Raw genomic sequence first — 26,725 nt, 5'->3', positions numbered from 1 at the left:
TTATAGAAAGAGTAGATTGGATGGAGCAAGGTTGGAATTTCCTTTAAAAAATTGAAATACTCTCAGTGAGGCAGATAGTGGATAAGAGCCCAGTCAAGCTCAATGACTAGAATAAAGATAAAAATGTAATGTATATATCCACTAGAATGATTTATAAGTACCCAAAACTAAATATTTAACTTAAATGTTCAATTAATTTTATTTGAGAGTAACTCAGGAGAAACAAAGGATAAGCCACAGATTTCTGATTTTGGAATTCATGTTTTGGTGGTGCCATTTACCATAAGGGAGATATAAAAGAAAGAACACTTTGTATAGAGTCAGGTAGTAAGTTTCCAGGTCAGTTTTGGAGACATTAAGTTTGAGGAGCTTGTGAGCCATTTGAGTGAATAGATACCCAAGAAATAATTGGATAAAACATTTAGAGTTAGGAATCATTCAGACCTGGATTTGGATCCTACATGTGTTAATTATCTTTCTTTAATCTTCATAAATTTCTGTTTCCTCATCTGTAAATCAAATTAGCTTATATTATCCTCTCATAATTATTTTCTTAATTAAATGTGTTAATACTTAGAAAATATGGCCCAGCTTGGGTCAGAAACCAAGTTTGAAATTCTCTTGGAGCATATATTAAAAAAATACAAAAGATAAACAGCTCTCTGTCTTCTCAGATGGTTAGGAAAAATAAAAAGTAAAGCAAGGAAAGTACACAGAACAAAAGAAGGCATTAATAATGTATAGAATCTGGACATAAAAAGCATGAGACTATATTTGATGATCACAGTAGAGAGGATTGATAACTACTTAAGAGAAGGCTGGAGTCTTTGATTTTCATTCACAAGTTGAGAAATACAGAGACAAATTACATTTTAGGAAAATCTATCTTTTAAATATATTAAAATTAGCAAAGGAAGAGATATAAACCTTAGTTTTAGTGATCTTCTTTATCCATCATCAACTTCTTCACACAAAAGGTAAGAAAACTAAACCAAGGAAATCTTTTATTTTTTTGAAGTTTATGAGATTTTCTTTCCCCCCCGTTCCTCTTGCCTACAGATTTCACATGGGTAGAATGCTGACATTCTAATTAATAGACATTACAACTCTGTTTTTACTTCTTCTCATGTTAGATAAAATTTCACCAAATCAGGTTTACCTAAATTTCTCCTGCAGTATTCACTCATTGTGACTTCTTCAAAGAGAAGAGGAGAATAAATTTGTCCTGAATCTGCTTTGTCTTCACTCCATAAACAATAGGATTTAGAGCAGGAGGGATGGCTACATAGAAGTTAGCAAACAGAATGAGTACATTTTGAGGAACACTGTGCCCAAAGCGATGGGCAAGGATGGAGAAGAAGGCAGGTGTGTAAAACATAAGAATGACACAGATATGGGAGCCACACGTGCTGAAGGCCTTCTGTCGAGCACCCTGGGATGAAAGTTGAAAGACAGCACGAAGAATGAATGTATAGGAAACAGTAATAAAGATCACATCCAAGATGACAGTCATGAGAGGTACAGCAAATCCATACCAGATGTTGATGGATATGTCAGCAGAGGAAAGCCGAGCAACACCTATGTGCTCACAATATGTGTGTGGGATGATACGTGTCCTGCAAAAAGGTAGGCGTTTTAGCAGAAAAACATCTGGCAGGATGACAGAGAAGCTCCTCATAACAATGCTCACCACAAGCTTGATGATCACTGGCAGAGTCAGGATGGTCATGTATCTCAAGGGAAAGCAGATGGCCACATAGCGATCAAATGCCATGACCAGGAGAATGGCTGAGTCCATCACAAAGCTGAAGTGGAGGAAGAACATCTGAGTGAGACAACCAGAGAAGGTTATTTCTTGAGAGCCAAGCCAGAGGTTACTGAGGAGTTTGGGTACTGTGACAGTCGACAAGATGAGGTCCATGGTGGCCAGCATAGAGAGGAAGAAATACATGGGCTCGTGGAGGCTGTGTTCAACTGCAATGAGGTAGAGGAGGATGCAGTTGCCCACAATAGCCATGACATACATGACACAAAAGGGAATCCCAATCCACACGTGGAACTTCTCCAGGCCAGGTATTCCAACAAGGATAAAGGAACTGGGGTTGTAACAGCTCATGTTATACATGATCTCTTCAGTCTGGGTTCCACTGATTCTTGAGCCCTAAGGACAAACCAATTGTCAGAATGAACTGGGAAAGCTAACAATTCCATTCTGACGTTGAAAATTGTTGGGGACAGCAACTAGCAAACCTAGGGTTCCTAGAGTTGAAACACCTCCTGTCAGGTAGAGCTGGCATCTCTACAGTTGACTGTTTATTGCCCCTTCTCCTTGCCGCTTAATTTATTTATATATTTACTAATAAACTACTTGAAATGGTGATTTTTGTAGATGAGAAATTTCATAAGATTATGCACAATTAACTGTTTTTTTCTCAGGGAAGATTATTTGGAATAGACCCAGGTTTAAAAAAGAAAGAAAAATAATACATATGAGGAGAAAGAGAGAAGGAGGAGGAAGGAGAGAGAATAATAAAAATATTAAAGTTTTTCAACTTGGATGAAATGTAAGGAAAGGGAAGAAAACTGACAAATATGTTTCAGATAATAGGTCTGATAAAATAAACCAAAGAATTTGGATACAGCAAAATAAAAAATAATGTAAGAGGAAGAAAAAGAATGGGCTAATCAGTTCTGTGGGTGTTGAAAGAGAGTTTTTGGTTTTGTTTTTTAACGGAAATTGAAATATGGTGCTGATTAGAATGTGTGCTTACTGGGATATAAATATAAGATAATGTATCTACCAGAAAATACACAGAGCAACATTACTCTGAGTAGGAAAACAGCAGTGAGCTCAGGGGATGGTTTATGAGTTGAGGGGCAATGTCCTAAACCTTGGAAGATCTCTGTTTCCTAATGTTAGTAGGGGAGACAATTCTATCAACAAATTTGACACTGCCTCCATAACAGAAAACACCTAACGTGATTATTCCTGGCAAAGTTTGGCAGAACACACGCCCACCTTCTAGAGATGAAATCAAGAACAATAAAAAAGTTGTACCTCAATGTTTTCGTTTCTGGCCTGCCAGTCCTTGGACTTCATCTGTGATAGTCTCCAACTTTGTACTAAATAGTCTGTCTTTGAAGGTGGTTTTTGTGCTGAAAACATCTTTTAAGTTTTAACTACACTTGTGCAACCTATTTTATAGAGTACTTTGAAAAGGGAAGGAAAGGGAATTAGGAACATTGATACCAGGGAGTGCAGGTTGGAGAGATCCCGTAGAACATGAGCCGTGATTTAGGTTTCAACTTCTCCAACATAGCCGGGCTCGGTGGCTCAGCCTGTAATCCCGCGCCTTTGGGAGGCTAAGGTGAGTGGATTGCCTGAGCCCGCGGGTTCGAGACCCACCTGGGCAGCGAGACCTCATCTCTACAATAAATCAAAAAATCAGCTGGGCGTGGTAGCGCATGCCTGTAATTCCGGCTACGTGGAAGTCTGAGGCGGAAGGATCGCCGGAGCCCAGCAGGCTGAGGCTGCAGTGGCCAGGAACGGCCACTGCACTCCAGTCTGGGCGACAGAGTGAGACTCCAACTCAAAAAAATAAAAAATAAAAAAAATAAATAAACTTCAACAAATTTACAAAATCATTCATATAGTTTTTAGGGAAAAGAAGTGGATTTTATAAGCAAGTCACACCAGCTCTGTATTTTTGCATTTGTCCAGGATCTATAGGATCTATCTTTTCTTGAGGAAGGAAGAGTGGGTCAAGCCATGTTAGATTTGGTGGTCCCTCTGCCAAGTCCCTCGTCAAAAGCTTTAGAAAGTGAGCGACCTTTTCTTAGATTTGTCATTGTCAGTCCTTAATTAGCTAAAATTGACGTATACATGTTTACTAAGGAGAAATGTAACTAGATCCTACTGACCAAAGGCAGTCCCCCAAATAAAAGTCTATTCCACATTACATATCCAGGTCTGATGCAGACTGAACTCTTATGGGCACTAAGCTTATCCAATAACATATAGCAGTAGAGTTTTCATGAAGTTGTTCCGCACATGGCGATGGCATGATCGCCTGTGGTCTGAAAAGCAATAGACTAAAAAATTCCAAATGTTTTTGAAATTTAGGCTAAATTGTGGTTAAGCTTCTTGGAGCACAGATTCATTGTCTTCTGACAGGAAGCATATTTTCCCCAGGTTACAGGAAATACACTTAAAAGGCAGAAAAGTAGACAGCTATCGTTAATGTCCCTAATGTCCCTATAAAGGGACATCAAAAAAAAAAAAAAAAATCCAAACCAAAGATTGTTGGTTCAGCCAAATCCTATTTTGATCTCAATTCTTCTACCCAAAGAGCTCTTTCCTTCTGAATTCCCATCTGTACCACTGGTCACATTAGATGATCTCCATGTGAAATCAATATTCTCCCACTGTTATCTATCTCCTTATTACAGAATTAGTGGTGACAGAAGGAAGATAAATATGATATATCCTTTTCGTCCCAGGATCCTGCTCTCCAGGACATAGCACCTACTTGGACTCTGAGTAAACTAGAGGCTCCATTATTTGATAAAATCACAGAGCCAGGGTAGAGTTTTCCTCATTAATTGGCTCCAGTTTTCTACTTACCAGACTCTCTTCTGTCTTGGTTTACAGGATTAGTGGTAAATGTCTACTTAAAGGAAGCAAGTAAAATTTTAAACAGGAAAATATTCTATTAAGGGGTAAAATGAATACATTTATGCATTTTCCCATATTCCCTGGAAATAACTTGGGTTATATAAGCCTCGCCATTTTCATTTCAACATAAGGGGTGGGACCAACAATATTAACTCCTTTCCCTTGAGATGGAATGTAGCTTGGGAGTTTTAGTAGCCTATGGATATCGGATCCTAGGAGTTTTAGCATGAGACAAACCAGACACAGTCAGTAGAAGTAGAATTCTCAGAAGGCTAAGAATGTTCCTGTACTTTCAGTATTTTTTAATTAGTCTTTTGTATAATTTTGCACCAGTAGTATACAAATCAAATTAAAATTTTCTATATACTTTATATTGAAAAAAGTTCACTAATTTTTTCTTTAAAATGTTCTTAGCCATTCTTGGCACTTTGCAATACCTTCATACCTTCAAAGTTTTGTAAGCAGTTTCTGAATTTGCAAACAAACACACACACACACACACACACACACACACACACACACCCCCACACACACAGGATTTTATTTGACTGCATTGAATCTATATATCAATATAGAAATTCTTGATATGTTTATAATACTGTATATTTGTACTATAAATATTTTAAATATGATATATCTTATCATTAAAGTAGTCTCTCTTAATTTCCTAGTAATAGATTTTAAAACCCGCATACTCCATATGTATTTTAAAAATACAAAGAGCCTTTTTTGAAAGCAGAATATACTGGTATCATATAGCCACTATAAAAAATTGTCACAGACTTTATGACCTAAAACAACACAAATATATTATGATACAGTTACGTAGTTAAGAAATCTGGCATGAGTCTCACTGGGCTAAAAAAGCCAGTGTAGAGCCAGTGCAAGGTACTGAGAAAGTTGCAAGTCTTTGGGGAAATTCTAGAAGAAAATTTGTTTCCTTGCTTTTTCCAGCCTCTAGAAGCTCCCGTCTTTCATCATCAAAGCCAGTATGTTAGTTCTGCCTTTCTGCCATTGTCATATCTCCCTCTGACTCCCCATTCTGACGTCTTTTTTCACTTTTAAGAAACTTTATGATTGTGTTTGAGCCATTTGGATACACCAGGATAATCTCCCTACTTTAAAGTCTATTGATTAGTTTTATCTGAATTTCATCTAATGAAATTTAATTTCCCTCTGTTATATAACCCAACATACTCACAAGTTCTGGAGTTTAGAATGAAAGTATCTTTTGGAGGGACATTATTCTGCCTAGCACAGTTTCATCATTTCTAAATTATGTTTAATTTATGACTCTTGATTAGTTTTGATGTGCTAGATACATTAGTAAAAATAGATGCATTTAAATGTCTAATTTTGTTTTGTTAGTTTTCCCCTTGTTTCTTAAGGGTTTTTTTTTGTTAACATATTGAGGCTATATGGCTATATGAATACATATTACCTTTTCTCATGTATCCTGTTGGTTTACAGGATTGTTTTGAGAGAGAAACCCCTCTGACTTCCCTTTCTCTCTTATTTTCTTCTTGTGGTCACCCTTCCAGTTACCTTAACCTATATTTCTAAACACTCTGTCCTAAGCCAAAGTTTAATGAAGTGGTCTAGGATCCTGATCCAGTAATGAGTTTATGGATATCAAACATCTGGTTTCTGGGACAAAGAAAAATTGCCTCAGTTCCTGAGGGCAAAATAAGTCTATGTCCCTCACATCTCTAGGTAAGTCACTTCTATAAACTTTAACTTTAGAAAGTGGTTTCATGGTATGTATGTGTTCAGTTTACATTTTTGATCAGGAACCCAATCACCCATTCTTAGCTTCAAATAATGACCCCAGTTTAATTTTCTATATGAGAGGACTTATTAAAATTTGCAGAAACTAAACTTATTTCTAGGCTACCTTTTTTTTTCTAGATCTGTATCCCAGAAAAACTATGAGTGTGTGGACCCCTGAATTTATTTTCCTCTTGTGATCCACAAAGATATCATTGGTATTTCTAGGATCACAACCCTGTAATATTTATTTTTCCTGAATCGGAAAACTGGTTTTCATTATTTTTATTTTTCTATTAATTTGAAGTAAAATAAAAAGTTTCATTTGTCCCATTTGCCATTCTCTAACCTCTTACCTCCTTTGCTTCGCATGAAGCTAATGTAGTCGAGGAATCACACGGGTAACATGTGATTATATATTATATTCAAGACCAAGACCTGCTCAAACAATCATGCATTTAGCTAGAGCTCAGGCCATATCAAGCTATAATCAGGAGGGTTTGCAGTCCTCCACATGCCCCACTAAAATGTCCCTCATGACCCACTAAAATGCAGTAATTCCTAACATGGTTTGGCGATGAAGACCAGCAGAGGTGCACATAGACAATTTGTCACTATCATTAATATGTTTTGCCATAGGAGCCATAACAATAAAACTTCATAGGGGCCTGAAGATACCCACTCATAGACAGGTCCGGCCAAGTCTGGGTGGTGACAAAATATTTTTTTCTTGACCATATTCTAGTCAGCGTCCTCTGAAATCTCTTTTCAACTGGGTTCTAGCTTTTGAGCTTCCATGTTCCATTGTCCAGTTCTAGGAAGAATCTTACTGAGTCAGTTTAATGAAAATTCCCCATTTTTGGTCTGACCCCCTTCAATATCTTACCACCCTGGGCTACCTTCAGCAAAAATTCTGCTAGGTCAATTTAGCAAACAATTGCTACACCTCTTAGTAATTTTTCACACCCACTCTGCTCCTTAATTTATTGTACAGCAAGTCTTTACTTAACATAATTGATAGGTTCTTTGAAACTGCCACTTTAAACAAAATGAAATATAACAGATTTTTTTCTCTCATCAACATTACAACAAAAAAATCATTGAAGACTGAGGATGTGCTATATAGTATTTGCCTAGTTAACAGTTTCCAAGATCAAGTTTCTATCAATAACATTAAGTGATGACTTACTGTATTTGGAGTTGAGCCCAATCTCTCCCCTACTTCAAAATCCCATTGTAGTAGCACTCTTTAAATAAAATATTTCTTATCTTACCACACCTCTTTAGCAAGTGTCATAGATAATTTTTTTAACAGTAGTGGTGGCCTCAGACCCAAAACCAGAGAGTATTATCTATGTTCCCGTCATCTTGGAGTCAGGAATTGCAATGATCACAGTCACCTGTGCGCTGGTAACTAAAATGCCCCAGGAGTGTAATCTTCTTTTTTGTCTTTTCACTGAAGTCTAACCTTGGTAGTCTTTGGTCCCTCATGGAAACAAAGGGACATCAATTTAAGTCTTAGTTTTGTTTTTTCTGAAAGTGGAGATATTTAGGCAGGGCCCTTGGATACCCCTCCAGGCCCACAGAGAGGGGTAAGAACGCTAGATGAGTCACAGGCACTGTCTGTCAGGATTTAAATGCTTGTTTTTTCTGGGATAGAGGGAGGGATTGGAGAGATGAGTGGAGCAGTGGCCCGGGGGACAGCTGTCTCACGGTCAAGATTTCTGGGGCTGGGCAGGGTAGGCTGGTTTGAGCTGAGCCCAGGCTTCCCCTAGGCTTTCCTGGCAGAACCTGGAAGGATGTGGCTATTGCAGCTGTTGCTGCTTGCCTTCTGAATTCCTTACCACCAATAGTATGTGGCAAAAATGATGGGCTGTAACTACCGTAATTATGTTGCATTATATACGGATGTCACACTAGAGTAGCCCTCATTCTCCTGCTGGCCTTGATGAAGCAATAGACATAGTGTGAACTGCCTCTGGAGAGGCCCACGTAACAAGAAATTTCAGGCCGTCTTTAGGAGCTGAGGGCTTAAGTCTTATAACTGAATCCTGCCAATAACGCAGGTTAGCTTGGAACCAGACCCTTTAATCTAACTTCCCAATGAAAACACATCCCAGCTGGCACATTGAGTTCCTTCTGGAGACATTATAAAAGAGGGAACCCATCTAAACTCGGTCCATACTCCTGATCCACAGAAAATGTGAGATAACAAGCGTTCTTTCAAGCTACTAAATTTGCAATAGTTTGTTATGCAGCAAACAAAACTAATGCAACGTTTATTTAATAGGTTGAGTTAAGCTGGGCTCAGTGGCTCAGCCTGTAATCCCGCACTTTGGGAGGCTGAGGTGAGTAACTTGCCTGAGCCCGCGCGTTCGAGACCCGCCTGGGCAACTTGGCGAGACCTCATCTCTACAATAAATCAAAAATTAACCGGGCGTGGTAGCACGTGCCTGTAGTTCCAGCTACTTGGAAGGCTGAGGCGGAAGGATCACCGGAGCCCAGCAGGTCGAGGCTGTAGTGGCCGGGAGCAGCCACTGCACTCCAGTCTGGGCGACAGAGTGAGACTCCAACTCAAAAATAATAGTAATAATAATAATAATAATAATTAGAGTTGAGTTAGATTAAAAAGGCTATTACTATTGCAAAGGCTATTGCAATGATAAAATAAAACTAGGTGGTTATGAAGATAATAAGAGCAAAGATATTTTACAGTAATGTAATATTTATCATTGAATTTAAAATGTTAAGACCTATGATCTTTTACTCAAATTATTCTATTTCTTAAAACAAAGTTGCTTATTATTTCAATTAGTTAATATGCATTCTTAAAATTATTGATTTCAAGTTAGAGAAAAGAATCCAAGAAAAAAAACCAGAAACCACTTTTAGTACTTACGTGCCAGGAAACAGCATTAGTTATTGCAAATATATTATACTTAATTCTCATAATAATGCTGTCAGGTAAGTTTGATTATTTTTATTATACAAATAAAAAATTGAATCCCATGGAAATTAATTTGATAAGGACCACTAGATGGCTGTATTATTATGTAAAATTTTCAAAGGGCAAGCTTTTAGTCATTCAATTATAATGTTCACCATTTACACCAAAGAGATGGTATGTTTCCTTTATGTCAACAACATACTTATTATTAAAGTGATTCAACTTAATATTATCCAGTATCATGATCTGTTTCTGCCTCATTTATGGTTAAATATATTGAGACTATTGGGTATCATCTAATCCATTCAGAACCTGATTAGAACAAAAAGAAAGGAGAAATCTGCTCTTTTCTCCTGCCTCACTGTTTGAGCTAGATCATCTCTCATTTATTGTCCTACCCTTGGACTGGCATTTACATCATCAGTTTCCAGATTCTTAGGACTTCAGAGTTGCACCAGCTTTGTGGGTCTCCAGCTTCCAGATGGCAGACAATGGAAGGTCTCAGCATCCATCATCGCATGAGTCAATTTATCATAATAAATATATTATCTCTTATTTGTTTTGTTTCTCCAAAGAATCCCAGTAACTTCTCTAAGAACAGTTTGTGTATTTGCTGTCTTATGTAGTTCCTCATTTTATGTTTAATAAGTATGTAGTTTCTCATTTTGTGTTAAAAAAGACTTAAAAAAAAAAAAAGAATGGCTCGCATCTGTGATCCCAGAACTTTGGGAGAACAACGCAGGACTGCTTGAAGCCAGGAGTTTGAGACCAGCCTGGGCAACATTGTGAGACTTTGTCTCTACCGAAAAAGAAAAAAAAAAAATAGCCTAGTGTGGTGGAATGTGCCTGTAGTCCCAGCTACTTGGGAGGGTGAGGTGAAAGGATGGTTTGGGTTCAGGAGCTTGAGACTATAGTGAACCATGATTGTGTCGCTGCATTCCACCTTGGGCAACAAAGCAAGAACATCTAAAAAAAATTTGGAATTACTTAAAAAGAAAAAAAAGTACATTGGATGGTAACATAGGTAAGTACAATGGTATACTCAAGTGTTTCTTTATAAGGAAAGTAGATCTTAACAGCAAAAGTCTGTCTGTCTCTCATAAGAACAGCTGAGCTAAGACACGGCCCTCTCTACTAGATACTTCATAGGAACTTACTGCTTGCAGCAAGATTATGGAACCTGAAAAAATGAAACTTCAGCAGTCCATGATTGTTTTATTGAAGCAAAAAGTAACCAAAACAAAAACAAAAAATTTTTCACCAGGACAATAACACAGCTGACATTTTTTTCAGTAATAGTGAGACAAATATTTATTTTTATGTTTAAAATTAGTAGAAAGTACTTTACATTTAATAAAATTTTATTTTTCAAAGTAATCTGAGGAACTAGGTACAATCTTAAACACCAATTTTTATTTTAGGAAAATACACCAAAAGACATGAAGTAACTTATTCAAAGTTATAGGGCTTGTAAGTGAAGAGATAAAATTTCACCTCATTTAGAGAACTTGTAGATGAGTGCTCCATGTTTGTGACATTAAAAAATCCACTCTAAGTATATTTTTATGTACTTCCTGCTTAAATCCTCTGATGAATGTGGAATGTCACTGTAAACCAACATACCCTGGAGTATCCACTATTAGTAACAGATTCCTATGCAGTTTTCTAGATAACATGGATATGAGTTGACAAGCTTCTCTTTTTCAGATCTTTTAAGTGACAGAGAAAATGAGGAAGAAAAAGGGATAGCAGAGAAGATACAGCAATACTGTTCTTTCTATAGAAATAATTAGATTTTTTTTCTTCCTTAAAAATACAAAAAAAAAAAAAAAGCATTGTTTAATAGTGAAACCAAGTTATTAGGAATAATAAGGTACAAGGCATCCCTTGTAGGAAAGAGTAAGAATGCTATGAGCTAAAATATGTCTTCCTCAGATTTATAGATTGGAGTCCTAACTCCCAATATCTCAGAATATGATCTTATTTGGAGATAAGGCATTGTAGAGAATGCAAAGTTAAAATGATTTCATTAAGAGTGGACCCTGAGCCAGTATGACCGGTGTCTTTATATAAAGGATAAATTTGATCACAGGGACATGTGTAGTGGAAAGACAGTGTGACGAGATATAGGGAGAAGATGCTATCTACAAGCCAAGGAACAGATCCTTTCCTTACATACCTCAGAAAGCCAACTCTGGCAACACCTTGGTTTTGGATTTCTAGCCCCCAGAACTGTGCAACAATAAATTTCTGTTGTTTAAATCACCAGTTTATGATGCTTTGTTATGGCAGTCCTAGAAAACTAATCCAAAAACATTCTAAATAAAAGAAGGGGAGAAAGGAAGAGATAGGAAGGTAGAGATGAACTCAGGTGCAGGATCTGAGCCTCAGGACAAGGGGTACTACACAGAAGTGAGTAGGGAATAAGAAAGTTCAAGAGTTTGGTGGACACAGGGTCATGGGGCCTGGGCAGTTCCAAGGATTGAAATATGGATAAACAGGCTGAGTAAAGCAACATTTAGAGAACTTGTAGATGAGGGCTCCATGGTTTGTGACATTGAAAAATGAGACAATGCCTGCCTCATAGTCTAGGAAAACACCAATACGATGGGGAGGCACAGCCATGGAGAGAGTCAAAATCTTGGGATGAGAGGAAGAAGAATCCTCAAAAGCATTATACTCAAATTCATTCTGTAACCCTATAACCCAGTAGCCATATTGAGGCCTGTATCTGGAGTAAACATTTGAATGATTTACATTTGGATCAAAAACAAAACCAGGGCTCTTTTTTTGATTGGGGTTACTTCTTGTACTGTGTAGTCCTAGGATCCAGGCAATCTTTCCAGATACATCTACCTCCCAGTAATATTTCCCTGAGAAGAAATATTGGCAGCCCAAGACACCAAAAGTAGAAAAATCAGGTGAATTTGAATTTGAATAAGTGTGCGAAACCATCACTTGTCTCTGATCCTTAGAAACAGCAACATTCGAAATAGCACTGCCTGGATTCAGCATCACGTCCTCTGTAGAAAAAATGACAGTCATGTAAGAGATATGGGATAGGTGTGTTTTGTGACATTGCGAGGAGTGATCTTGGAAATGGATGGGAAAGAACTTGTATTAATAAGTTAGGGACAAACAGAACATTTAAGAGCTGTTAGAAGTATCTATGTCTGAGGAGGGACACAGGGGTCCAGATCATGAGACCTAATAGTAGCCACAACTTCTGAAAAGGGATCAAAAGAAGGTGATTTGGTAACATCATCTTACCCCAGTAGCACTGGACTTCTGTCAGCTCTGAAATGACAAAAATTTCAATAATGCTGTTGTTAGAAGCAAAAGAGTAAGCACTGACACCTATCTCTTCTCTACAGTGGAGATAGGGGAGAGGAGTACTGAAAGGCTATACATTGGTGAATGAGAGGTTGAACTAGACACCTGGCCATTCTGCTTTAGATATGACCACGTCTAAAGCACAAGAGTGCCGGGCTCGGTGGCTCAGCCTGTAATCCCGTGCCTTTGGGAGGCTGAGGTGAGTGGATTGCCTGAGCCTGCAGGTTCGAGACCCGACTGGGCAGGCGAGACCTCATCTCTACAATAAATCAAAAAATTAGCCAGGTGTGGTAGCGCGTGCCTGTAGCTCCAGCTACGTGGAAGGCTGAGGCGGAAGGCTTGCTGGAGCCCAGCAGGTCGAGGCTGCAGTGGCCGGGAGCAGCCACTGCACTCCAGTCTAGGCGACAGTGAGACTCCCAACTCAAAATAAATAAATAAATAAATAAATAAATAAATAAATAAAGCACAAGAATTCCCTCCTTCTCTGGCCTACCTCCTTGCCTTTATCCTCACCTAGAAACAGCCCTCACTCTCCCATTGGCCTTGATACTACAAGAATTACACACATACACATCTTTCCCTTAGATCTCCTCACCTTTAAAAACCTGCAGCATCCCACTCAGATCTGGAGCTCGGAATACACTCTTCAGTTTCTTGGAAACTGATTTCGGCTTTTTCAAGGTCCAGCTCTCACTCCTAGGGATAACAATAATTCATTGGCCCTACACCTTTGCCTTAGTGTCTCTCAAAGATCTCTGTCTCTTTCACCTTTTCACTCCACTGATGCACTTGGACCCTCTTCCCTGAGGAGAGTAGAGGGGAGACACCTAACAGTGTCTAACCCCATGCTTTCTTCTTCTTAAAAATAATATGAAATTAGATGAAATCATTGGCTTTTAAAAGGTATTTGATGCCTCTAAAAAACACAAGTAGTATTTGGAAGAGTCAATGCCATCTCAATGGGTCCACCAGGAAGAGGCCAGAGATGTGGGTTCTTAGGTGAGTAGTCATTATGGAGGCTGAAGAACATGACTACTGAATGGTTGGGGGATATCAAGTGTGGGCTCCTGTACTGATGAAGGACTTCCAAAGCCTGTTGTCCCAGTATGATGCCCAGAGAATAACACCTCACCAAATTAACAATGGTCCAAATTTCATGTGTCTAGGAAGACTTTGAAGCTGCCAAGTGAGTGGGCAACTTTAGACACAAGAACATCATTTTCCCTACAAAATACTAAAATATGTGAGCAAGATGTGATTATATTGGCACCAGGAGCAATTTCACTATTCTCTAAGACTTGAGTCAATTTTGGGGAAATCTAAAAATAATCACTTAGAATGATATTGTTTCTTCTATTCTCAGGGGAAAAAAATATAAAGGAACTATCTATGTGGAAAATTTGGGGTATGGCATAATAACAGGACCGGACCCTTCAAGCAATGTGGAAACAACAGAGACAGAGGTTTGATTAAAATAAATGAAGTCACGGGGTTCTGATATTGCAACTTCTTATTCACAGGCCTCTATTGATCCTAACTCTGTAACTTCTCATCATCCAAATTCCCTTACCACCGAAAACCATCTGTGATCAGGAATTTGAAATGACTTGAGGATGATTTAATACACAAATTTTCCAGCTCTGTGATTTTTAATTTTATTCTGATTGATCCAAAGATAGCTCTCATGGCTATAATTCTTTCTTTACACAAATAGGACCATACCTGATCTTTCACACATACCTTCTCATTACATCAATCACATCCTGGAAAAAAGATAGAAAACATCAGTCAAATATAGGATTGTCAGATTTGGATCATTAAAAATGACCAGTTAAATCTGAGTCTTGAATAAATGACAAATATTTTTGTTATAAGTAAGATCTTTGCAATATTTAAAATACCCTTATACTAAAAATGCTATGTCATTTATCTGAAATTTTAATTTAACTGAGCATCCTGTATTTTGTCTAGCAACCTTCAAAAGAGTGATAGACTCTTCTACCTTACAAATTTGTATTCATCTTCCTTCTCACACTCTTACTACCCCATTTATATGATGGGAATAGATGATCACAGAGTAGGGGACAAAAATGTAGATATTCAAACTGACAATCATAGAGGACTTATGTGAGGATGTTAGGAAGATGCTTCAAATATCTGGAGATAGAGTATATTTTAAAAGGAGGAAAGAAGTCTATCTTTAAACATTTTAAAATAAGATAATCTCATTAATTTATTGTGTTTTTATTTTACATGTCAACAGATATATAAAAGTAAAATCTACTGTTAGCTAGATACTTTTCCAAATTTTAGGAAACCAAAAGTGAATAATTAATAATAGTCCTTAAGAAGTATACCTTCTTTTGCTACGAGTATAAGCAAGTACTTCAAGTAAAAGTTTATCTGGCCTCCCATACTCACTCTATGCATTACCTAAACACTACCTGTGCGTGATGCTACCCATTTTTCCATATAAAATAAGCCATAGGAACAAGTAACTGAGTGGATCTAAAATGTAACTTATTTTTTCCCAACTATTTATACTTCACTGCCCTTAAGAATGTCAATATACACTTAATTACCATCTTATAAACCGTACAATCATATCCTGAATTCCAATATTTTATTAAGCTAATCCAACTCACATTTTAAATTTTTTTAGCCATCTTCTCTTCTCCATTATACCCAATATTTTCTCTATTTCTTTGAAAAAGAAGGTACCGATATATTTGGTCTACCTGTCTCTGACCTGATTGCTTTAATACCAACAAAGATATGGCCTCCAGTTGGCTTGATACCCTCACAAATAGTTTTACTCTCTGTATTACCTTTTTTTTTGTTGTTATTGTTACTCTGTATGACAAAAAATCCAACTAAAACTGGTTTAAATTTTTTAAAAATAAATAAATTCAGGGGCTCAGGAATAACTTTACTTCTAGCTAGGTTTTTAGGCTAAAAATCTTGCCTTCAGAGTCTGGCCTTTCTTCTAAAAATTCTATTTTCTACCTGCTTTGTTGACTTTTTTTCTGATTCTATGTAGCATCAACTTGAATCTTCTGGCTTAACATATCATCCCTTGTATAATATGTACCGGAAAGGATACTTTTTTCTAGTCATGACAGTAAAATTCAAAGGCCTTCAAACCATTGGCTTGAATTGAGTCAAGTGTGCATATCTTAAAATAACTACTGTAGGGTTGATAAAAATACAAAAATCGGATATACTAATTTATCTAGAATTGAGTAACACATGTGTCACTGATGCTACCAATTTTATCAGCTTTAACCAACTACATGAAATGAAACAGGGTAAGAATGATTCCTCAAAGGGATTGGTAGTAGTGGGAAACTGCCAGGGGATGGGGGGGGGGTTCACCTCATTAACAAGGGTACCTGCATAACGAACATTTATATATCTAATCCTGAATTATACCCTATTTAAAATAAGATTCTTTTAAAAAAAGAAACAAAGACAAGTATCTCATTAGGTGGGTGCTGCCCCTTCCAACGATTTGTTTAATTGGTTAAATCTTGGTTCCTGGGGCTCTCTCCTCTGGGGGAACTTCCCAGTCCTTGGCTATTCCTGTCCTTGTAGTCATTGCATTTACTTCCCTTGAGAGTTATATCCTCTCAAGAGTTTTAACTGATTCCCAGCAGTCATTCACACATCAGATGATTGCCATCAGGGCCAGACAACTTGGAAAACTTAATAACTCAAGCACTCAACCCTACAGTGACTACGTAATTTCAGATAACAGTAACTATGTGACCTTACATCTCAGAGCAACTGTTGGGGATGATAGAGTGATTATATCAATAGTGGTAACAAGAATGCTGTTCTGTTTGACCAGTCTCAACTTACTGAGAGGATGCCCAAAAGGGGGGAATTGTTAAAGTAAAATGAAATAGAGAACAGGCCTGAAGAATACCTGAGCTGACAAAGCCAATGAGGTCTTACATGTGACCTAAACCTTGTTTGATTGGCAAACATAAGTGAAACTTGACTTGAGCTATTTCTGGTAAGTTCCTATATGAAAGAAAAACAGAACTTATGCTCAACCAGTCAGAAATAGCCAACAAACTTATAATTATAAAACTAGGGACTTTCTAATGGGAAAGACCTAGTAAGGCAACTGTATAACTATGACTATTTAGCTATTTCTTTGTTTTACTTCTGTGTTCATCCTATAAAAGCCTCCCCCTAGGGTTTCCTTTGTGGAGCTTCTGAACCATTTCTGGTTTGGAGCTGCCTGGTTCATGAATTGTTGTTTGCTCAAAACTTTTTGAAATTAAAAAATTTAAAAAAAGCTGGGCTCCGTGGCTCAGCCTGTAATCCGGCGCTTTGGGAGGCTGAGGTGAGTGGACTGCCTGAGCCCGCGGGTTCGAGACCCACCTGGGCAACTTGGCGAGACCTCATCTCTACAATAAATCAAAAAATTAGCCAGGCATGGTAGCACGTGCCTGTAGTTCCAGCTACTTGGAAGGCCGAGGGGGAAGGATTGCAGCCACCCAGCAGGTCGAGGTTGCGGTGGCCAGGAGGAGCCACTGTACTCCAGTCTGGATGACAGAGTGAGACCGCCCCCCCCAAAAAAGGGGGGGTTGTTATAAATAAACAAAGAAAATGGAGGCTGGCCAGACAAGTAAATATTGTCTCTACAGTTCATTTCTTCGCTGACTGCCATCTCTTCACCCGTATTATCAAACTCTTAACTTTAAAAAATGTATGGCTAGCTGGGCTCGGTGGCTCAGCCTGTAATCCCGCGCCTTTGGGAGGCTGAGGTGAGTGGATTGCCTGAGCCCGAGGGTTCAAGACCCGTCTGGGCTGCGAGACCTCATCTCTACAATAAATCAAAAAATCAGCCGGGCGTGGTAGCGCATGCCTGTAATTCCGGCTACTTGGAAGACTGAGGCGGAAGGATCGCTGGAGCCCAGCAGGTCGAGACTGCCGTGGCCGAGAGCGGCCACTGCACTCCAGTCTGGGCGACGGAGTGAGACACCAACTCAAAAAAAAAAAAAAAAAAAAAAATGTATGGCTTACACTAAATATACGATATAACTGAAAATGAATTTAAAAACCACAACTTAATAGCTAAAACTTCTAGGAGAAACTGGAAAATCTCATGGCATTGGATTTGGTAATGATATTTTGAATATGACACTAAAAGTAAAGGTAATATAGGAAAAAAAAGTAGATAAATTGGATTTGATCAAAGTAAAAAAAATTTTTTAAATGCATGCATCAAAGCACATGAAGACAGTGAAGAGACAACCCACAGAATGGGAAAACATATTTACAAATCAAGTATCTAATAAGGTATCAATATCGAGGCTCAATAAGAATTCTTACAATTCAATAGTGAAATAAAAAATAAAAAGAACTAGAATGTCTAACATGAAAAAGAGGTAAAACTATATTTAGTTATATAATTCAGTAGGCAAGTTCAGAAAAGCCAAATCTATACAGACAGAAAACAACTGAGTAGTGGCCAGGAGATTGTAGTAAAAATGAGTATTGACTGAAAACAGGCATGAGGAATGTTTTTGATGTGATAAAAAGGTTTTAAAACTGAATTTGCTCATGGTTTAATAACTCAATATATTTACTAAAAATTATATACTTTCAAAAGGTAGATTTTATTCATGTAAACTAAACTATACCTCAAGAAACCTTTTTGTAAGCAAGGGGAAAGAGCTAGAAGATTAAAATTAATTACCACAGTATTGAAATCAAACTTGAACACATTCCCGTTTAATTGGCAAAAGAAGGAAAGGAGAATGACAAGAAGTCAAGCAGAAAAAAAACTGAGATTTCCTTAACTTCCCAACATTTTCCAGGGCTCAAATCATACTATTAACACCATGAAAAAACATTTTAACTTTCATATTATGACCAATTCTTCCATCAGGTGTCTACAGGTTTGCTCTCACATTCTTGCCAATACACACACATACACACACACACACACACACACACACACACGCACATGCACAACCCTCACTCAGATATGACATAGTCTAGCTTCATATTTGTCACCCGCCAACAACAATGACAGAAAATAATTAAACATAAATAAAGTTCCTATGGCTAAACGTAGTGAAGACACCTTACTAAGGTGCAACACTAAATCAGAGGTAACAAGAGTCCATAGGAAAATACTAGATACAAGACTCTTCTCTCCAAGCTCAAATTTTTACACAAATTCATAATAATGAACATTTCCCTTGCCATTCCCTTGCCCCTAAAATGATTGGCATAGAGAGAGGGCATTGTTGGGCCAAAGGAACCATTTAATGTCCTCACCAAAAAAAAAAAAAGCCTAGGATACACAAGGGAAGGAAAATTAGCCTCTGTGTCTTTCCCCACAACTCATATGTGGGCACTCCATCCCAAGTCTTACCTGCAGCATCTCTACTGATGACCCATGCAACCGTCTCTGGAGCTCTAAAATGAGCTCTCTCACAGGCTGACTCTGTCGGACTAGCTGGTCTTTTGCTGCTCCCAGGTTATCCAGCACTTTTACCTCATCTTCCTCCAGCTTTTGAAGTTCCCTCTGCTCCTCACTGTCCAAAATGACTCTCATTTCTTTAAATCCTTTCAGAATCTTCTGTCTCTCAGTCTGGATATAATTCTTTGGGGATAGGAAGAGAAAGAGGCAGTCTATTTGGCTGAGAGTCTGCTTTGTATGATCTTAGAAGCCAGATAAGAACTATTTTCCCCAGGAAGTTCTCAAAAGGAATGGGAGGTAAAAGTATATGAGCAATTCCTAGTGAAGCCATTTTTCCTGCTTTTTTACCTTGATCTCCTTCAAAGAAATATACTCAAGTCTTTCATAGAGGCCCATATTGAGATAAAATGTGATATCTGGGTGAGGCTTGGATTGTAGGTGCCTATCCTGGACAACTATGCCACTCCGTGTATTAAGCCCCTCTACCAAAATCCTCTGAATAGGGAACCCTGGGTTTTTTCCTAGTGTGTTTCCCCAAAATATCAGAGCTTCAAACCTAATGTCAGAAACAGGACACAGAATTCACAGGAATCATTTTCACAGTTGCTTCCCTCTATGCCTTTTCTTCCAAATATTTTGTTGCAGTGTGATATGTCTACTCTCCAATTCCCAAATCCCAACAGGGAAGGACTAAAATGAGGCCTAATCAAATGGCTTCTATACTCATTAATTCAGAGGTAGCAAAGAAGAGGGAGTCTCTTGCAACAGAGCCCAAGGTCCTGCCCAGATTCCTGCCCCAGAATCCCCTAGGAAGAGTCTCCTCCTGCCTTCCAGGTAACTTTCTCTTCTTTGAGGTCAACTTCCAGTTTCTCAGCTTCCTGACGCTCCTTTATCAGCCTTGCCAGAGCGTTCTGGAGCTTCTCCTGTGAGAAAAAATATCACATCAAAGTCAAGCTATGAGTTTTCTCAGCACCGAGATAGAAGATAAACAGGGAAGAAATCACGTTGATCTCAGTAGGGACCAGTTTACGGAAAGTGTGATTCTTGTTATTAAAATCTGTAACACAGAAGGAAATATTAGGAGTTAAATGTATTCTTTATAAGGGTAACGAAAGTCACCATCCTCTTATTAAGAGTAGCCTGTTCTCTGTTTTTCTAGAGAAAGGGCCAACCCTGCAGCAAGAAAAGTTCTTTCTTCTCATTGATACCCTTCCCACATCTAACCAGACATGTTTCCAAGACACTCTTCTGCTCAAAGGGTCAATCAGAACTTATCTTAGAAAGCAATTATACATTCATAAAAGGAATATACAGCAATGTCCTACAGGCCACAGAAGTTAGGCAAAGAGAACAAAGTAGAATAAAAAAATAGAGATTTCATATCAGGTACCATCATCTTCTGCCTTATCTTTCTCCACCTTGGGACCTACCTGACATTCTTTGACGACCTCACGTATAAGGAATATTTGGTGACCCTGGTGTTCCTGAGACATCTCACAAACAAAGCAAATGACTTTTCCATCCTCCTTACAAAAGAGCCGTAGTTCTTTTCCATGGTGCACACAAAGATCTCTCTTCTGCCCCGCTTGAGGGCTCATCTTGACTTTCCTGACTCTCTCGACTATGTTAGCCAGATGCTGATTAGGTCGGAGATTCCCAAGCTGGAATCTGGTCTGACACACAGGACATCTGATTTCCCCTCTTGGGTTGGTCACCGATTGTGTGTTCTTTGCAGTGATGCAGGCTTGGCAGAAGCTATGGCCACAGTCTAGGCTCAGAGGTTCTGTCAGGAGCTCCAGGCAGATGGGGCAAGTCACCTCCTTCTGTATGCCCACCTGTACTGACAAATCCATCGCACTGCTCTCTCAGCTTCTTTTTGTCCTGGCCTTGAAGTTTTTCTTGGCCACAAACTCCTACAGGGCTGGGAATGTTAAAGGGGGAAGCATAAGAAAAGAAGGAATAAAAAGAATATTGATTTTACAGAGATTTAGAACAGGGCAAAACATTAATATTTAACAAAGAAAGGAAAGGAGAGAGACATGAAGAATAGGCCAGTGACAGAACAAAAAGGACTTTGTAACAATTTCAAACACTTTCTCTTAATTTATGTCTCATGACAAACTCCACCCCATTGGGGCAATGATCGTTATTTTCTCTTCTTCTACTAGAGGAAGGAACAAACTGAGGCCATCCCAAATACGAACCCATCATTTGCCCTGCCTTTTTTTCTCCAATCCAAAACACATCCTGCATGTTAAATGCACTAAACACACTCCTGTCCCTGGGCTTGTGCTTGTGCTCTTCTCTATAAATGGCCTAATTCTATCCCTAATATTTGTGTGACTCATTATTTTGAAAGCTATTGAGTTGTGTTTACATTCCATCAAACACACTTGTGGGTTTTTTTTGTTGTTTGTTTTGTTTTGTTTTGTTTTGTTGAGCTGGAGTCTCACTCTGGCCGCTCCTGGCCACTGCAGCCTTGACTACTGGGCTCCGGTGATCCTTCCGCCTCAGCCTTCCGAGTAGCCAGAATTAAAAACACACTTGTTTTAAGTGTATAATGTAATCATCTCACCTCAATCTGAACATGGGAAGGATGATAATAGCAACCTGGAGGTATGTGTTTGTAGGAAGGAGGAAAAGAGGTTCAAGTATTAGTAGAATCATATACATGACAAAGATCCAATGAGTATAAACTTAAATAAAACATCTGTTGGTCATGGGAGAAAAGTCTTAATATATAAAGGAGACCAAATATGAGGGGGAACAATTTTTATAAAAAATTGTTTTTATTCTTACATGTTTAAACTTCAGTCACCTATAAAGTACTCTCCATTTGATGCAATACACCTATCAAGATGCTTTTTGCACTCTCAAAACAGTTTCTGAACACATCAATTAGATGTCTTTTAGTGCTTCTGCCATTTTTTGTTTCATCTCTTCCACATTAGCAATATATTTCCCTATGAGGACTTTTTTCATCCATGAAAACTAAACAAAACAAAAGTCACTCAAGGTGATCCTGTCAATACAGAGGGTTGGGCTCAGGGGCCATGCTGTTTTGGGTCAAAAACTAACTGCCAAACACTCAGCATGGTATGGGCAGGTACATTGTCATAATGGAAGAACAAGTCACCTGTTTGCCACAACAGGACATTTCTTTCACAAATCATGATGCAAATTTCTCAAAACTTTCAGATAAAAACTTTGGTTGACAGTTTGAGACAGAGGAATGAATTTCAAGTGTACTACAAGGGACCCACTCTCCAAAAAGATAATTCTGAAGTTTTTTGGGTCCCTTCTCATGTATGTATGTATGTATGTGTGTGTGTATATACACGCACACATATGTATGTGTGTGTGTAAAAAGTAAATTAGAGAGAGAAATAGAGAAAGAGAATTAAGAGATTTGCCTTCCCAAGGTAGGGGAGAGCCAAAGCTAAGAAAAAACATGGCAGTCACAGCTCAAAGAGCACATGCCCTGGCCAGTGCTTAACAAAACAGTGGCAACTGCTGTTTGAAGTTGAATGACTTTTAAACCTTCCCTTTGACGGGGGCAGTATACACACACACACAGACACACATATATATTAGAGAGATGAAGTGTGTCCTGTTTCAAATACACTGAGTTCTATTATGGGTTGAATTGTTTCTTCCAAAAAGATGTTGAAGTCCTAATCCCCAGTATGTGTGAATGTGCTCTTATTTAGAAATAGCATCTTGACAAATTATTGAGGCAAGATCTGGTCATTAGGGAGAGTCCCAATCCAATATGACTGTGTCTTATAAGAAGGGAAAATTTGCACACGAGAAGAATATCTGTCGAAACAGAAAACAGAAATCAGGGAGATGTGCCTATAAGCCAAGGAATGCCAAGCTTGTTCGGAAAACTGCTAAAAGCTTGGAGAGAGGCATTGGAACAGACCCTTACTTCATAGCTCTTAGAACAAACCAACCCTGCCAACACCTTTTGTCTTGGATATCTAGTTTCTATAATTGTAACACAATAAATTTCTGTTATATAAGCCACGCAGTTTTGGTACTTTTTAAATGACAGCTGTAAAAAACTAACACAATTGCCTATTTTTTCTTCATTCAATCTTTATCTTAACATTGAAAAGGTATTACACCATTGAAACACTTCCAAGCTAAGACAGATAGACATATAGACAAAATGCATGCACCCTTTTGAAAGTGGTACAAATGTAGAAGTTTTTACAATTGGGTGAGGGATAACTACGTTCTTAGCTTCCTCATCTCAGTATGTTCTGATTATCTGCACAGAGATTTTCTGTACTTGTACAGTTTAGACCAAAAAAAAAAAAAAAGTGTCTTCACAATAGGGAAAAAAGTGCTATGAAGGGTTAAGCCAACAACTTTTAAATTTCCCCTGGTCCCTGGGTCAGGAGCTGCCAATGGAGAAAACAGGTCTTGGATTCCAGAGATATGGGAACTCAGAAACATTGATACTATTCTTTATTACTCTAAACTCAGAGCTCCCTTTTCAATGACCTCTTCAAATCCAGAGTTTAATCTTCTCCTCATTAATGACCCTTTCCCCAAGAACTCTAATTTTCTGGTCATTTTGTAACAGAGAATCATATTTATAAAGCTACCCCTAGTCTTATCACTTTCTCTCACCATTCATCAGAAAATCCTCTAGGCACTCTCTTCAAATTAGGTACTGGTCACCTGAGTTTTTTATCTGGATTCTAGGCAGTTTCCCTACATCTCTCCCTGATACTGCCACTGGACTCACAACCCATTCCCATCACTCTTTTTACATTATTGGTCGGAGGGATCCCCTCAAAGCAGACATCGATTATGTCAATCCTGTGCTCAAACCCTTGACATCCAGAGTGAGTCAGTCTTTAACCTTGTCTATTAGGTCCATACTAAGTATCCCCTCCTCGCCTCAGCTGAACTCACTCCTATTTCTCTTTTTGCATACTCCTCTCCAACGCACACTAGTCTCTTTTATGGTCCTTAATCCCTGTGGGCAAAAACCCTTCTTGAATTCATCATTTTACTGAAGATTCTACTCAAAATCACTTTCCCACAATGAGACCTCATCTGAATTTTTTTTTAAATTGCAAAGTCCTTGACAAGGGCATTACAGATACTAAGTTTGTTTGTTTTACATTTATCATATTTATCCCACAGTAATTGTCTTCTTTTTGCATACTATGTTACTTTTTTACTATTTGTTTCTCTCCCCTGGCCCAAAATATAACCTCTTGTAGGTACTTAATATATATTGTATATTGTATACTGAAAATATAAATATAATTTTTACTATAATTGTATGCCTTTAGTCTCATGCATTTAATCAAAAATACCTTTTAAAAAATTAAAAATACATCTTCTCCTATTTATTGGACCCTGTAATAGCCTTTAGTAGATAATCAATAAATAGTAGATATGGACTTTGTCCAGGTGTAAGGCATAGATACATGGTAAGTTACCTTGACCTCTGAAAAGTGGAAGAAAGGAAAGTATACATGAGAATATATGTAACATAGGTATTGAAAGGACATAACATGGAGTTAATATACCCAATGAGCAACTATTTTAACATTGCTTAGCTTTATCATGTTTCTCTTACAATTCACTTTAATTTACCTCCTAATCACCAGTCAAGGGCGGGTTTCTCAGAGGTAGCTAGTGATAATTGCTTTACAACCCCCTCCCCAGCTTGTTTTGTAAACAAGTTATCCTAATCAGCCCTTTGTGACCTCCATCACAGAACCCCATCAACATGGCAGCAGTCATGTGACTAATCCACCCATCTGCCTGCTCTCCATCACCTGACATCAGTACCTATGTTCACCTGCCCCTTGGTGATGATGTGGAACAGACCACCATCCAATCACCTTAATGACCTGCCCCCCCCATGTGACGTGTGCCCCCACCCTTCACGTCAAAGGGAAGGTTTAAAAGGCATTCAGCTTCAAACAGCAGCTGCCACTGTTTTGTTAAGCACTGGCCAGGTCATGTGCTCTTTGAGTTGTGACTGCCATGTTTTTTCTTAGCTTTGGCTCTCCCCTACCTTGGGAAAGCAAATCTCTTTATTCTCTTTCTCTCTCTAATTTACTTTTTACATAAACTGTATTTTCCAATCTAACTTCTGTGCAATTCTTTGCATCTTTCATGCAGCACTGGATTGCAGACATTCCCAATGGGTCTGACCTAACATTTTGGAGGCCCCGCTGGGATTTTTACCCTAACACATATCAAAGTACAAAGTGCTCAAAGACAAGATTAAGATAAAATTCTATGAATAATTACCATCTCTTTGCCTTCGTTCTGTGCAAGGGAAAATTGAGTAAGGAGTTCAAGTAATAAACAATGAAAAGGTGTGCTAAAAAAGCAAAGAACAATTTCTAAAGCAGGAGAGGTCACCAAAGGGTCATGGGGTACTATTGAGGTAAAAGTCAACTATGGTATTCAGGGAAGAGCAAGTTTCCTGTGACTGAACCTTCAGAGAGACAAGTGACCAAAGGAGGGTTGCAAAAATGGACAGCAGTCTGACCATCCAGCAGCCTCTCTCATCAGACTTACATTAGGGCTGGTAACTTATCAGGAAGGCTGTAGACATCATCCCAGAAATTACCAGGAGGAGAGTAAAAGGATAAGTTTCAAAAGGGTCTTACTCTGGCAAAGTTCCCAAAACCCCTTCCACCCACACACAGGGTCAGACAATGACTCTCACCCTTGCCAGATGTACCATTTCCTTTTACGAAAAACAAAAACAAAGCTCCATTTCACAGGCTTCTCTGGGAGGAAGGGACTTTCTGCCTCTGAATAAGAAGAGTATTCTGATTCATGTTGGCAAGGTGAAAAAAAAAATCAAAAGTACAGAATAGAAAACAAAATGGGGTAACTCAGGCCAAAGAAATAAATGGTCCTTCCAGGAAACAAACAAGGCTTTTTTGCTTTTACAAACTTCCCTTCTGTAGCAGTCACTCCACTTCAAGACTCAATGTTTCCCTTCTCTGTCATCTGAGCAGACAACCTACAAGCTGGTTCTTTTTGTTTATTCAGAGCATCTTCAGAACCACAAATTAAACTCACCCAAACACATTCAAACTGTCCTTCCCAAAGCCTCCTATTCTTTGCTCCCACATTGCCCCAACACACCTTCAGGCCAAAGTGAGGAATCTTGAATCAGCAGAGAAGAGAGAAGGCAGGACAGGAGCAGCTGTGGACAATATTCACTCATCAAGCAAGAGAGCTGGTCTCCACAAATGAATTTCCGCAAAAGACTAGAGTGAGAAACGAAAGTTAAATTTTTTAGAAGTGCAAGGAAACAAAGGTCGAATTACAGGAACTTACATAACAGTAACCCTTGGGGGATGGTAATGCTTTAGTATCAGGCAGGCATTCAACACCACACTCTTATTCCTATCCCAGTGATGCAGGAGTTTTGAGCTCCACTGTCAGTTTAAACCAGCAACCTCAGGTTCTTGTCCCACGACCAAGAAGATTAAGGAACTCGGACAAAAGGATGAGTGAAAGAAGGAGTTTATTAAGCAACAAAGCTCTCTAGAAACAGAGA

At 38.5% G+C, this 26,725-nt stretch overlaps 2 protein-coding genes across 3 annotated transcripts; both read right to left on the bottom strand.

Moving 5' to 3' along the window:
• Positions 1 to 1,183: 1,183 nt before the first annotated feature.
• Positions 1,184 to 2,125, bottom strand: LOC103268950 (olfactory receptor 52H1-like). Its single transcript, XM_008066534.1, has one exon. The coding sequence runs from the start codon at positions 2,123 to 2,125 to the stop codon at positions 1,184 to 1,186; it is 942 nt and encodes a 313-aa protein (XP_008064725.1).
• Positions 2,126 to 11,696: 9,571 nt separating this feature from the next.
• Positions 11,697 to 26,508, bottom strand: TRIM22 (tripartite motif containing 22). 2 transcript variants are annotated; one of them, XM_021716828.1, is made up of 8 exons: positions 26,308 to 26,508; positions 20,598 to 21,088; positions 19,995 to 20,090; positions 19,120 to 19,350; positions 14,463 to 14,485; positions 13,318 to 13,418; positions 12,660 to 12,686; positions 11,697 to 12,412 (listed from the first exon to the last, which is right to left on the bottom strand). In XM_021716828.1, exons 2-8 carry the CDS (start codon positions 21,018 to 21,020, stop codon positions 11,823 to 11,825), a joined length of 1,491 nt encoding a protein of 496 aa, XP_021572503.1. In that variant the 5' UTR covers positions 21,021 to 21,088; positions 26,308 to 26,508; the 3' UTR covers positions 11,697 to 11,822. The 2 variants fall into 2 exon arrangements, with proteins under 2 accessions (XP_021572503.1, XP_008064723.1); XM_008066532.2 differs by lacking the exon at positions 26,308 to 26,508 and having other exon boundaries at positions 20,598 to 21,178.
• Between the last annotated feature and the right edge of the window lie 217 nt (positions 26,509 to 26,725).

The sequence above is a fragment of the Carlito syrichta genome, unplaced genomic scaffold, assembly GCF_000164805.1.
Source record: "Carlito syrichta isolate Samal-C Ts95f unplaced genomic scaffold, Tarsius_syrichta-2.0.1 Scaffold308998, whole genome shotgun sequence".
Taxonomy (NCBI): domain Eukaryota; kingdom Metazoa; phylum Chordata; class Mammalia; order Primates; family Tarsiidae; genus Carlito; species Carlito syrichta.
Note: the sequence above shows the minus strand (reverse complement) of the source record. Positions and strands in the feature narration are given on the sequence as shown.

Coding starts and splice junctions, on each gene's coding strand:
- LOC103268950 (XM_008066534.1), bottom strand. CDS start 2,125: ATGTATAACATGAGCTGTTACAACCCCAGTTCCTTTATCCTTGTTGGA.
- TRIM22 (XM_021716828.1), bottom strand. CDS start 21,020: ATGGATTTGTCAGTACAGGTGGGCATACAGAAGGAGGTGACTTGCCCC. Junction 19,351..19,994: donor AAGAGAAAGTTACCTGGAAG/GCAGGAGGAGAC, acceptor CTATCCCCAAAG/AATTATATCCAGACTGAGAG. Junction 13,419..14,462: donor GTGATTGATGTAATGAGAAG/GTATGTGTGAAA, acceptor TGTTATCCCTAG/GAGTGAGAGCTGGACCTTGA.